Below are 14,133 nucleotides of genomic sequence, written 5' to 3' on the forward strand. Positions count from 1 at the left end.
TAGAATCAGTAGAATAAGAATGTGTATGTGTAGCTAGAGACATATGTGTTATAGCATAGCATACAATATCCTATATCAGCGATGAATATTTTTCCATAAAAAGTTTTGATCCATTATTCTGAGAGATGTGTTGGTGACAGCAGAGAATCAGAACATCATCTGTGCACCTTCTGTCACAATAACACATTTTATAGGATCCCATGATAGTTGAGGGTGACCTTTGTGACATAAAGGAATGTTTCAGGGCAATAATTAGCCAATTCATTTTATAATAAAACATTTGCAATTTGAAAAAATATACACACACACATATCTATTGTTCTTTTTCAGGGAATGTGTGGCAGTAGAAGTGCTGATAACTTGTCATGCCCTTCTCCACTGAATGTACTGGAACCAGTAAGCCTCTCTCCTTTTCTATCGCTGGGGAAGGGAATGATAGAACATTTCATAAACACACAATTTTCCTAGGCTACATGAAATGGCTTTTTTAGGCCGCTAGAAAACCGGTAATTGCAGTAGTGATTTATCTGTATGGCCTAAAGGAGGTAATGCATCATAAAAAGTATTTAATTTATACTCCAGGGGAAATGTGCTTTCAGTCTGATTCTGGGTCCTTTAGGTATTTGGATCTGTAAGATGACTACTTTTTGAACAAGTCTGATTTTTTAAATATTTTAAACAAATTTGGTTCATTTGGGGGCGAAAGCATTGTGAGTAACTATTTTGATTTTCACTAGGACTCTTCCTTACAAGTAATTTGGACTCCCATGTGGTAACAAGTAAAATTCATCTAACTATATATTCTAGTTACACATTTTATGGCTTGATCTCACTATGAATTTAAGTTTTTCTTGCTGTTTTTGCAAAGGAAATTGTTTACTAAATGAGTTAATTAGAATCACGTCTTTACAAATTAAGTGATTTTTGGCAGGAATCACAGCTAGGATTTTAACCTTTTTTTAACTACCAATCTTAATTTCAAGAGAGAAGACTTACAGTTTTTCTGATCTCCAGGTCACTGAACTGATGCGAGAGCAGTCCTATCTGAAGTCTGAATTGGGCCTGGGACTGGGAGAAATGGGATTTGAAATTCCTCCAGGAGAAAGCTCAGAATCTGTTTTCTCCCAAGCAACGTCAGAGTCATCTTCTGTATGTTCTGGTCCCTCTCACGCTAATAGAAGAACTGGAGTACCTTCTGGTGACTCAGTGGGCAAACCCAAGACCCATCTAGTACCGAGAAAGAAAGTATTCCGAGCATCAGTGGCCTTAACACCAACTGCTCCTTCTAGAAAAGGCTCTGTGCAGATGCCTCCAGATGTGGAAAGTTCCCAGGAAGTTGGAGCAGCTGAAGAAGCCTTAGAGGCTATAGGACCTAAATCTGAAGTGGAAGAAGGGCATAGAAAAATCCCATTAATGCCAGCTGCTGAGGAAATGCATAAAAACGTGGAGCAAGATGAGTTGCAGCAAGTTATACGGGAGGTGAGTAAAATCTATGCTTAATTAGTTTATATTAGTAGATACGTATTGGAGGAGGTTTTATTTTAACATTATAAGATATTCCTTTGATTCACTGTATTCAGTAATTTTCAGAGTGCTTTTAAATTAACTCTACCATTGATCCAGCTGATGTCTATTAAGATATATTTGTAATAGCATTTCTTCAAATTTCATACTCCAGTGTGAAATAATTTTAATTCTCTGTATTTGCTCTTATGAAGAAGGTATTTGTAGGGCTCAAAATAAATGTGACAAACTCTTTAGACTTCTGTTTCCACATTTGTAAGATGAGGGATTACAATTTAGATTTCTTCCAGGATTAAAAGCTGTCATTTTATAATGTCAAATGACATGAGAAAATGGTGGTGTGATTTCAATAAGTATAAAGAATTTGATCTGTTTGGTTTAGTATATGTGCTGCCGAAGTGAGCACTTGATCTGTTTGGTTTAATGAGTAGAGAAATGTGGACATTTTATGAGTTATTCAAAGATAGAAATGCAGAATGAAAAGAAGGTTTATCCTGGATGATGGCAATGTGCAAACCTGAAGCATTTAACTATGGTTCTAGGTCACCAAAAGGACGGCAAAAAATTAGGAAGATTTGTAGTCAAAAGTCAAAAGTTAATTGAGAAAATTAGTAAAATAGCTGTTTTTGCCGCTAGGATCAGGTAATAAGGAATAGTATATATATCATTTAAAAAGGGAGATCTCTATAGATACATTTTTATGATGGCTTTTTATTTTTCTCCTTTTTTTCTCAAATCACACTTTGTCTTTGGGTGCAAAATCCGGTAGATTACATGGGATAAAAATTACACATGGTGAATAGTATGTTTTTTTCCGTTCTGTTCCCTCATCTTAAGAGTAGCTCTAAGGAAGAACCATAATTATCCATAGTTCTTTCCAACTGAGATATTAAAACCCATGATGAGAAAGGATCTTTATTCCTTCCATTAGTTAAAAAGAGGAATATCTTATACATTAAACAAAAATCACTTTGTAAGTATCTTAATGAGTATCTGCTCTGTAAAGCATAAAAGAAACATACATATAAGACATGAAATCCTTAAGCTTAAAGGCTAGTAGGGAGGTAAACAAGACTAACTCAAGAAACAATTGAACAATTACACAGAAAAGCATTTAGTGTAATGTATTCAAGAACTGAGAATTTAGAAATGGAAAAGGTCAAAATGAGCCAGAGAAATTAAGGTCAGCAGCGCCCTATTTTTAATCTGCGTATTTCCAATAAATTCAGCAATATGAACCTAATGTATTTTTAGAATTAATTTGTGAGTAACATAGAACATATTTCTAGTGGTCATAGGTCAAGAAAGGTGGCAGCAGACCAGAATCTTCCCTCAAATGGGCCATTGATCCTCTGGGTCCAGAGATTAGTTCATGTGTATTAAGTGCCATCATTTATAGCCTCATGACAGTAGCTTGAGAAGTACATTAAAAAGAAATACAGTCAGTTTTGCTGTAGTGTATTCCTAAAAATTGTTGTGCTATACAAATTCGTGTGATAAAAACCACAGAACTTGTGGGGAAAATAGGATTAGAAGCATAACACTCAAAACTTTGTCCGTGACATATTAAAAAAAAAGATAGAAACCTAATAAAAACAATAGCACAGTTTTATGCACGTTAAATGGTTAAGAAATACATAAATACTGCAATAAATATGCTGCTTTGCCTTGAAAAGACCTGAAATTTGCTTATGGAATTGAGCCTTGGAAGGGTTGCAGCTTGTGAGTTACTGTGAAGTGGTGGAGGAGGGTGATATGAAATCCAGCAGAAGGTTTTAGTACCCGCTATGGATAGCTGTGGCTGCTAACACACAGTGGACTGAGATAGCTAGTAGATGTTTAATGTGTGTGCATTTTGTGTGCTGTGTTCCTGGGTTCAGCTGAATGCATCATCTACCTTCACCTAGTGTTACTTGTGGATGAAATTGCATATAAGCAAACATGAAATTTACATTATAGTCAAGTTGTTTCCTAATATCTCAGTCATGTTGAGACAAATTCACTTTTCAAAACAAGCGTTATAACAGAAGAGATTGCATATATGTAATTTCTTTTCATGACATGAATCACCAACTTAAAGTTTAGAAGATCTTAATTCTATAAATTCATTTGTCCCACTAATGTAATTATTTTTATTGAGTTGGTTGTAGCTGGCTAATGTTTAGCAAGCTCGATATATCCACCGTAGTGGTATATCCACCTTATTCAGTTACATGTGACTGATTATAATCCATTCTTATATGTTTCATATCAAAGGTAATTTTTGAGTAAAATAATTGTTTTTCTCCGTGCTATATTTGTTACTGAAGAAGTAAGTTTTAAGGTACATTTTTTTCCCCTAGAAATGTGATATTTTGTTCCTTTTAGCTTGCTTTAATTTAAAAGTTTTCCTTGAAAACTCAACTTTATGATGCTTGTTTGGTACAAATACTCCCTTAAGGCACACTTGAGTCCTCATTTTTAGAGTTGATAATGGACAGCCTGATGTGTGCTATGAGTAATTTCCTAGAAGTAAAGCATTCCTACACCAGAGCATTGAGTCTTTGGCTGATAGAACATGGCACATAGAGGAGTCCATTGTCCTGTTACACTGCCCTGGTCCTCGAGAATTACTTAATCATTTATAAGAACCTCCTGTTAAATAGGAAAGATTTCGTAATTTGAAGACATTTAAACTGACATGCAGGTCAAATGTTTGAAGAATTTTTCAGAATTTGTTACTAAACCTGTTAATTAGAAACTCCCTAATTCAGAACTTGGTGTAGTTTGGAGGAAGTTAGGCTTAACATTTACCCTTTTACTGTCTTAAAAGGAGGACTTACCAAGCAAGGGTATACAGGTCAAACAAGGCGTAAGAGGAATATCGATGTGCTTAAGAAAATAAAAGGTTTTAAAGCACTTTAAAAGCATATATTAAAAAGCATAAATTAGTCCAATGCCATTTATAATGGAAAAAACGTGTTAATATCATCTTAGTTCAGTGACAATGGTGTACTGTTAGACTTTGTTTACAAAATATTTAAAATTCAGATTAGTCTTGATTCTGTTCATTTCAAATCTGTAATCTTTTTACTTAAATATACATGGTACTGAATTCCAATTTTTTTCAAATTTATTGTATCAACTTCCAAGAAAATTAAATTAGAGTCTGTCTTCCCAGTAAATTCTGAGTCCCCGACCCCGTTAACAAAGCCACTATTCAGGAAGGCAAGATGCAAGCTTGGGTTGAGCAGTTTTGCAGGTGAGGATTAAGTGTGTTTGGCAGATGCTTTGAGGGACGTTTTCTTATTGCACTCATGGGTGCATGAGAACAAAGATGTCTGTCAGGCCTTTGTTTCCATCATTTCACCACATGTGGTTTTTAAAAGGAATGCTTTTATTATTTATAATGTGTTAGTACAGTAGAATTCTTCTTTAAAGGAGAACACCGAAAGTCCTTTCAGACAAATATTTAATACACTCATTCAATAACTATGCTTTTGTCAGGTTAAACATACCTCTTTTCTGCAGATTATGTATGTTGTGGTGGGAAAAAGTACACTCTCTTGGAATTTGCCAAGTGGTCTGTGAAGTATGTAATCCGTGGTCTAAAGCTGTTTAAAGTTACATAAAAAAAAAAAAAAAGGAAAAAGATTACTTAATAGAAGGAATGAGCATGTGCCCACGGAAGCAAATTCAACAGAATTAAAGGTCAAAGAGTAAACATAGATTTCTTTGTGTTTAGAGAGTTCTTTGTTTATTGAAGTTCCTAGGGTTGGTTCATGATTTTTAGTATCTATGTTACAGTTCATCTGACATGCTTTAAACATGTATTTTGGTAAATACACAGCATGCCTGTGTTCTTATTATAACTTCTTTTAGTGATCACTTGATATAATGGCTGCCACGAAGCAGGCACTCAGTAGATGCATGTTAAGTGGATGCATTGCCCCACTGCAGACTTGCAGTCAGTCTGTTAACGTTGCCCATGAGCATTCCTTTCTCACTCTCAAGTAGTCTGTCTTCAGCTTGTACCACTTTTTGGAAATTGTACTCATAAAGGCAACTTTACCATCATCCCAATAGAGTTTTCTCACTCCTAATCCTTCCAACCTCTCTGTAGCATAGGAGATTTTAGAACTAATTTACTTATCCATACATTTGTTCCTTCAATAAATTATTAAAGGCATCTTGTCATTTTCAGTGCCGGTCTGTCTGTAGTCCTTTATTTTTCTTCTCTCTGTTCCTTTTTGTGTCTGATATTGTCTCACTCTCGGGCTCTCTTGTTCTGTCTCTCTCACTCTCTTGTTGATGCATTCAGTCAGACATGGATTGAGCACTTACTGTATGCCAGGATACATTGATAAAGGAGACCAGTCCTCTCCCTGAAGTAGCTCACAGCACACCACTTTCCATTTGACCTCATCCTTCCTATCCTATTTCCTTGGACTCCCTAGTAAGAACTCTCTTGTCAGCTCGGCTCCTTTTTTGCTGCCCTCTCATCCAAGGTGCTCCTGCTGCAGTTTTCCTTCTCACAATCATCTGAAATTGTCCTTTGTTTTTCATGACCTACTATTTTGTGTGTGTGTGTGTGAGGAAGATTGGCCCAGAGCTAATATCTGTTACCAATCTTCCTCTTTTTTGCTTGAGGAAGATTGTCCCTGGGCTAACATGCATGCCAGTCTTCCTCCACTTTGTATGTGGGATGCTGTCACAGCATGGCTTGATGAGGTGTGTGTAGGTCCGTGCCCGGGATCTGAACCCACGAACCCTGGGACACCAAAGTGGCATGTGAGAACTTAACCTCTGTGCCACCAGGCTGGCCCCATGACCTGCTGTTTTAAGTCTCCCATTCTCTGAGAATTTTTTATTTTTCCTCTTCCAGAACATACTGGTCTCTCATTTTTCAAAATTTTTTCTGTTCTTATGTCATTAATGAATTAATAAATTATTTTTTCCTCTTAATAGTTTATAAAACAATATTCATTTTTTGCCCATCTAGATTAAACCTTCCTGATGGTAGAGACTTATGTTTTACTCCAGTAATGTCTGTACCCTTAAAAATGTTGGCACACATTTTTGGTTTGTAGAGAATACTTTTGGCTAGTTTGTTTTTTGAATGATGAAGAATGATGAGATTTAATAAAATTGCCATATCGCATTGGACAAAAGGACGAGAAAGACTATGTCATGGTCTTTTGTAAATACAGATTTGCAGAGGTTCTGATTCAACACATTGTAATTGCACTCATATACTGTGGCTAAGAGATTCTAGTTTTCCTAATATTTCTATCCAACACATATTCGTTTGAAAAATGAACCTGAAGTAGCATGGACTTCAGAAACTATTTTTAATGATGTTTAAAGTTTAGAAATATTGGTAGAAGGTAAAATGAGAAGCTGTGTTTATTTAAATATATTCCAATACAGATGGTTGGTAGCTAAGGAGTGTTTGTTTCTGTGAGTACTTACATATAAATCTGTGTATTGTGTTCCATTTTTGCATGACAGATTAATACAGAGCCATTTTTGGAAAGACTTCAATTGAGATATGTTCAGGATGTACTTAAGAACATTTTAGGAAATAGATCAGTCTGACAGGAAACTGTGGAAATGTAGAATTTTTAAAAGCTGGTTGAGTGTCTTGAGTGCTAATTTGGGAAGGCATTATCAGTTTATTTCAGGAAATACACATTTAAAGCCCTCACAAATAGCTATTTGGAGGTGATGCTATATCATTAGAGAGAAAAAGGCGTGGGTAGGCATGTGTAGTGTTTGGACATCTGGAGAAGAAAATCTTGATAGAATTGTCATTGCCCCTAGGTCTATTGGCCTTTTCCAACAATAAAATAAGATTTATATCCTTCTCTGAAGCAGAATTTTCAGGCAGGTGACAAATGTACCATACAACCAAAGAAAAATTTATTCCTCTAGAGTTTAGGGTGGTTTAGAGGATGTTTTTCATGTTTTAAAATAAATTGCACTAAATGATCTTTCCATTTAAAGTGTACATATTAGGTGAGAACAATATATAACTTCTTTAGCTACTTTGCTTTCGGTTGGTTTAAACAGGCATATAGTTGTATATTATTTTGCCACTAACAGGTTTTCTTAACAATGAGAACATTTGAGTATCCTGCTAATTACCATACAAAGATAGTCATTAATAAAAAACATAAAAGTGAAACTAAGATTTAATCAGTTTTTCCAGGTTATTTTGTATCATGAAGGAAATTATTTAATAGAAGTTTTTAGTCTATAAAATAACATTTTCTAATGTTCTCAATTTAAGAATTGTGATATTTTGTAATGGAGTTATCTGAGTTATGCTAAACCAGACCTCAGAGTCTGATCTGGGTTTGAGGATAGATGGACACGATTCCCCACCCCTCTCCCTATTTCATGAAGGTTTACATAAAGGTTGTTGTTTTCTCTATGGTTTAGCTGATGCAAGAATTAAATACTATTTATGTTTTTTGAAAACAGAAAAAATGGATTGCAATCTTATTGTTAAATTCTTATTTTCGTCTTTTTCCATTCTAGATTAAAGAGTCCATTGTTGGAGAAATCAGACGGGAAATTGTAAGTGGACTTTTGGCAGCAGTATCTTCAAGTAAAGCATCCAGTTCTAAGCAAGATAGTCATTAAATGGAATTTATAGGTAAATTTTTCTGAATTTGTTTGTTTAGCTAAATGTAAATTAGTGCTTAGTTTTAAATGCTTTGTTTTCTTAATACACAGGTCTGTTTCTCTAGCTAGATTTTTATTTTCATCCATGTAATATGTTAGCCAGTGTGAAAACCTCATTTAGCCCCATTTGAAGTATAAGCGGGTCAGATCTCGTAATACTGACCCCTGAGGAATTATCAGTATTAATGTCATTTTACTGAAATTTCATTGTAGTAAAAAATGCTGAAATTAGGGAATCAGGACCTGCAAACCTGAGTCTTATTTTGATAGCATTGGCTATAACGATATTTCAGATGTACATTTTATGGACCAAGATTTTGAGAATTAATCACAAATTCTTAGTACCTTACTTAATTTTTTTGTCTTTTAAACAAACATATTCCATAGGTCCATATCTAATCATGTCATAATTTATAGAGGAGAATCTTGTTTATATATATTTAGAGAATATTCTCATCTTTCTTTAAGGGAACCTTTTAATAGTAATATTTGAAAGATATTTAATGTTCTCTTTCTTTTTTAAGGTTGGCATGGATCGTATTAGCTGTATGATATTGGAGTTACCAATGATATACACTGGTGGAGGTGTTATTTGTGCTTCAGAAGATGCTTGCTGCTGATCCGGCCTACTGTATACAATGTACAATGTTTATTTCTTCTGTGCGTATCTTTTTTAAAAACATACATAGAAACTTACGCACTTTGCTGACTTTCTTTTCTAAACTATCAAAACTGTAGCCATTTGAAAAGCCTAATATTTATTTGTATGTCAATATTTTCCAATTGATTCCCTATGTAGAATTAATCTTAAAACTTGAAAACTTCCGGACTTAACCAACTTATAAATAACATATTTCTTCAGACTAGCTTCTTAAAACACTGACCTCTATGAGGTATTTACTGTGCAATAACTGATTCATTTTTTGAGAGCTTGAAGCAACCAATGGTTTTCCCTCCACTGCTGTTAATTAGTGTCACTTCCGAGAAAAATCGTTCTGTTGTAAAAATTGCTCTTAATTCTTGAGGAGGTTACTAATAGCAGTAGGATAGAATTATATGAGGTTACCTACAACTACTTAATGTTCTTACACTGTAAGCATTGTTACTTTACCCAAGACAAATGTAATTTTATTATAGCTTATGTAGTATTTTTCTTTTGGAAACATGCCTTATGTTAAACACTATGTACTTTTTGCGTTGTCCAGACTTCTTTATTATAAGGAGATGTTTCTTCTTCTGTCTTTTAGGCTAAATAGTAGACTATTGCCAACATAATGGGGCCTGTGACTTGAATGGATAGAAACGAATAAGCTGGTTTAGTTTTTTTAAAATGGAAGTAATTTAGATTTGTTCTCCTTATAATAGATGGTTTTAATTCAGTTTTAACCAGTGAGAACTGTTTGTTTTTATGAAAAAAAAAGAAGGAAGGTGGTTTCCTATTTGATTTTGTATGTGTTGAATAAGTGTGTAAAGTAACAACCAAATGTTAGTGGAATTACTCTTTTAGCATTTATAATTTTCAACGCCTATTTTATTTCTTTGTGTGAAATTTTAATCAAAAGTGGTTGAGATGTTAACAATATTCTTTGAAGAATATCTAAAAGGTTTATAAATGTTTGAATTATCACACAAAGGCTGATTTCTAAAAAAAAAAAATTAAAACAATAAAGTATTTATTTTGCCTAACATGTTTTTAGCATATTCTTTTCTTGAACTACAATATGAAGAATTTGGATTAGGTTTGATGAGTAACAAATAAGGTCCAAAAGAATTGGAGCATATAACCTAATAGGTTGATGTTCTCTTTTCTTGAAGAGCCTTCTATGATGCTTTCAAAAATATAATTAAGACTAGACCACCCTGGAGAAAGTGCTCATACTAATGTCTCTTGTTCTCATCTAGTTCTGTGGTCCTAATGATTACCATCTGAGGCCAAATAAAACTCTTCTTTAAAATGTACTGGTAAACTACAAGGAACAGACATTAAAGTATTATTTTATTCTTTGCTCAAATTATTCAGCAATTTAACTAGTTGATTGTAACAATAGCAATGATACATATAAACCAAACACCTTATATTAATAGTAATACAGGCATCAATAATTTTAGCTCTTCAGCTTTGTAGTGACTTATAGTTCATTTCTGACAGTACAAGATACCCAGAATTTGATAATAAAAATTAGAAATATAACAATTGTAATAATAGGCCAAGCCAGTGGGCAAATCACTTACATAGTATATAAATGAAATAAAATGAACTTCAACACTATCAGAGTTTCATCTTTCCTCTCCCCATTCTAAACCTTTGTGTACTTAAACATTTGAAAGCTACTGTATTCAAGGCACCATGCTAGCTGCTCTGTAGAAATGAATGAGAGAGGGTCTGCAAGCTAGATGGAAGAACAAGGCATCTTTTTTTTAATGGGCCACTTTAGAAGTACCAAATGAAAAATATGAAGAAGAAGAATAAAATGAATTTGAGTGTAGCCTGGGGTGGTCAGAGAAGTCTTTACCAAAGGGATGTGGTTTGAGTAAAGTCTTCATAAATGGCAGTGGAAAGGATGGGTTTCAAGTAATCAAGAATATTAGCAAAGGTTGTCCAGAAGGAATAAGTTGAGTTTGAATTGCTATGTGCATGATGAAGGAATATTTTTAAGAGCCCAAGTTGTCTATAGCTTGCCTGAATGAAGAAGGCATAGAAGAAAAAGTATCTTGAAATAGTGATTTGGAAATTGGGAGTTGCTGTGAATGATATCCCGTTGACAGCTTCTCAGACTCAAAGTACATATTGTTTCAGTAACATTTAAAATATGCATTATGTCACTTAAGACTATTTGCTCAGCTGGCCATCTTCAACTATTTATCTTTTAAGACTATATTTTTAGAGCAGTTTTAGGTTTACAACATATTTCAACTTTTTAAGAAGCAAGTAAGAATGCAATAATGTGCATGTAAAATAACGTAATGGGAAAGTGTGTTTGGGGAGTTCCTGAACAGATGTTGTACGGCCTGCTCCTCACCTGTCCACGTGGGAGCGTGGTGCTAGGGGAAGAATAAAGCAAAGCTGAAGAAGCGCAGAGTCTCTGTTTTTTTCTTTTTCCTCTCTTGGAAAGAAAGAATTGATAGCATTTCTAGAAAGTGGGAAGAGGAGACATTGTATCTTACAATTAAAGCTGAGGATCTAAGCTTTGTAGTAAGTTATGTATGACTGATGATTAGAATCACTTATGAATACTGAAAGTATTAGCACTTATGCTAGCTGCATTGTAAATATACAAAGTTAAGATGTCCTTAATAGTTCCTCTCCTATATGGTTTTTTATTTCTATTTATTACTATTAAGTCAGGCCCTTTGCCTTTTATTATTCTCATTTTCATAACTGATGCTGTTTCTCATATTGAATGAGTAATAGCTTACATACAGAATGTCAGTGTGCTCAGCAGTAAATTAGAAATGTACTCTAAGATATATGCTCATATCAAATATCAGGGTCCATTTCCGCAGGAGGGTCTTTTTGGATACCCTAAAGGAGACTGAATCTTTTGTGAACAATGATTAACTAGCTTACTTGCTCACTCTGTTTAGTTCACTGGATACTCGCCCTTTATAAGGCTCTGAGCCCAGGAAAGTGGATATATAAAGAATGAATAAGAGCATCTTCTGAGGAAAGGTAATAAAGTACATTGTTTAGACCTTTGAAAGAATCAATACACTTAGGAATTAGATTGCCTTTTTTTGTCCATTTTTTAAAAATCCAAAGGGTTCTTTAAACAAGTAGAAAAGCATTTTAAATTATTGTAGGTAATATGAGTTGGAATGAACATGAGAGGTGGTACATTTTGAAGAGCAGACTTCAGAATGACTTAGAAGTGGGACTGAGAAACGAATGTTGCTTTATTTTAGAAATAAAACTACTTGAAATGGTAAAATAAATAAAGTAACTGATTTATCTGTAGGTTAAGGAGAAAAAGAAAAATTGAAGAAACCTTGAGAAGTGACTTTAAATATACCCCTTGAGTGAGGACCACACAACTATCAAGAACGCATGCATTTGTAAATATTTGTATGTTCTTGTGGTTGTAGAAAACCTACATTTGTTTGTTTTGATGCCCCTGTTGATTTAGATTTACAAAAATGTCCCTCAAATCAACTTTGGTGTCATAAATACACTTTTATGGAATCAATAAACATAGTATTGAATGATGTGTACTCAGTTTTGACATTCAAATGATATGTGGCATCAACCACGAAAAGAATGTTTTAAAGCAGTTAGAGATTAATGTTTTATACTAAATTATTTTCTGTTCTTAATTCTAATGTGCATAAATCTCATAATTTTCCTAAGACAGCAACTTGCCAGTGTAACACGCTTTACAAAGTAAACTTTATAATTTAATGCCTTTAAAAATTGTTTTAAATGTCATATATTTGGCTTGATGAAATAAATGTGAATGATACTTTTTTTAAAATACACATTTTAATAGAATACCTGTTTTTTCCAGTGCCATTAAACTTACAGCTAGTCAGAAGGAGTGTTTTTGTTAAATAAAAGTAGTTAACCATCATTCTGTATTTCTACAGGTGCTTTCTCAGAAAACAAGGTAGTAGATTATTAGAAAGGGTAACAAAGTCTTTTAGAAAAGAGGGCTAGTCCGAATGAGATTCCAGCAATCTGACTTGACAAGGATGTACACGTCTACTGGCTAAGGCTCAAGTGGGTTCAAATCTCTGCTACATAGAACTGGGATGGTGATAATAGTGCTTCTTTCATAGAGTTCTTTCATAGAGTCACTGTGAATGTAACTGCACTTAGCACAGTGCTCGGCACGGCTCAATAAAGTTTGTGGTAATGGTGGTGGTGGTGTTGGGTAGAAATAGGGGAACAGGTAGATGAGGTTTGGCAAATTAAGGACTATGTGGAAGAGAGAACATGAATTTATAGGTCCCTGCATGCATTTTTCATCTTCATTCTGTTCTTTCAAGCAATGGGAGCAGGGACTGGCAAAGGACCCCTGACTCCTGTTATGTGAAGGGCGAACGTTACTGCATTTCAATTTTCACCAAAGAAATTTTGTTCTTTGGAACAAAATTTTCGCTCATGGAATACCACTTAGAGCAATGCTTCTCAAACTTTAATGTGCATAGAAATCAAATCACGTGAGATTGTATAGAAATGAAGATTCTGATTGGGTGGGTCTGGGTGCTACTTTCTGGGGTCCAAATTTCTGCATTTCTAGAAACTCTTAGGTGAGGTTGATGCTGCTAGTCCATGAACTGTAGTACTTTTTAGTAGCAAAGATTTAGATTAGTAGGTCTCAATATTTGTCTGACAGATGCTTCAAGGGAGAAATTTCTTAAGGAGGAAAAGGACTTTTTATCTCCATAAAGATATCACCTTGGAGGCCCCCTTCAGTAATCTTTTCATTACAGCCCTAAGTTCAAAACTGAGAACAAGGGGTCCGTCCCCATGGCCGAGTGGTTAAAGTTCCACACAATGCACTTCAGCGGCCTGGGTTCACAGATTCGGATCTTAGGCTGCACCTATACCACTCATTGGCCATGCTGTGGAGACATCCCACCTACAAAGTAGCGGAAGATTGGCACAGATGTTAGTTCAGGGCTAATCTTCCTCAAGTGAAAAAAAAAAAAAAAGATGATTGGCAATGGGTATTAGCTCAGGGCAAGTCTTTCTCACCAAAAAAAAAAAAAAAGAGAGAGAACAAATGTAAGCACTGCACACAGGAGGAAAACCACGAGGGGGACCACCCAAGGCCCCATAGAAATGTACAATGGTCAAGAGAGGCCTGAGTGGCAGCAATAACAGCAAGAGCAAAGAGCTATTTTGCTGTTGATGATAGCAGGTAATAAGTCTGTATACTGTGCTGACTGGACATTGACAAAATGCAGAGATAATCTCAGTGCTTCTAGAGTCAATCAGTC

General features: G+C 34.7%; 1 protein-coding gene across 11 annotated transcripts in view; it reads left to right on the plus strand.

The window, feature by feature from the left end:
• The window catches only part of ITPRID2 (ITPR interacting domain containing 2), a 104,268-nt gene extending 94,389 nt beyond the window's left edge, over window positions 1-9,879 (plus strand). For 10 of the 11 annotated variants that reach the window (XR_011428302.1, XR_011428303.1, XM_070241376.1 and 7 more), the window contains 4 exons: window positions 331-396; window positions 1,015-1,479; window positions 8,047-8,164; window positions 8,718-9,879. Coding sequence is in view for 9 of the 11 variants with exons in the window: in XM_070241376.1 (XP_070097477.1) it covers window positions 331-396; window positions 1,015-1,479; window positions 8,047-8,151 (636 nt within the window). In the remaining 2 variants the exon portion in view is untranslated. The remainder of the gene's footprint in view (window positions 1-330; window positions 397-1,014; window positions 1,480-8,046; window positions 8,165-8,717) is intronic. The other variant, XM_023622150.2, reaches the window with a different exon arrangement.
• The last annotated feature ends 4,254 nt before the right edge of the window (window positions 9,880-14,133 follow it).

Source organism: Equus caballus, chromosome 18 (assembly GCF_041296265.1).
Source record: "Equus caballus isolate H_3958 breed thoroughbred chromosome 18, TB-T2T, whole genome shotgun sequence".
Taxonomy (NCBI): Eukaryota; Metazoa; Chordata; class Mammalia; order Perissodactyla; family Equidae; genus Equus; species Equus caballus.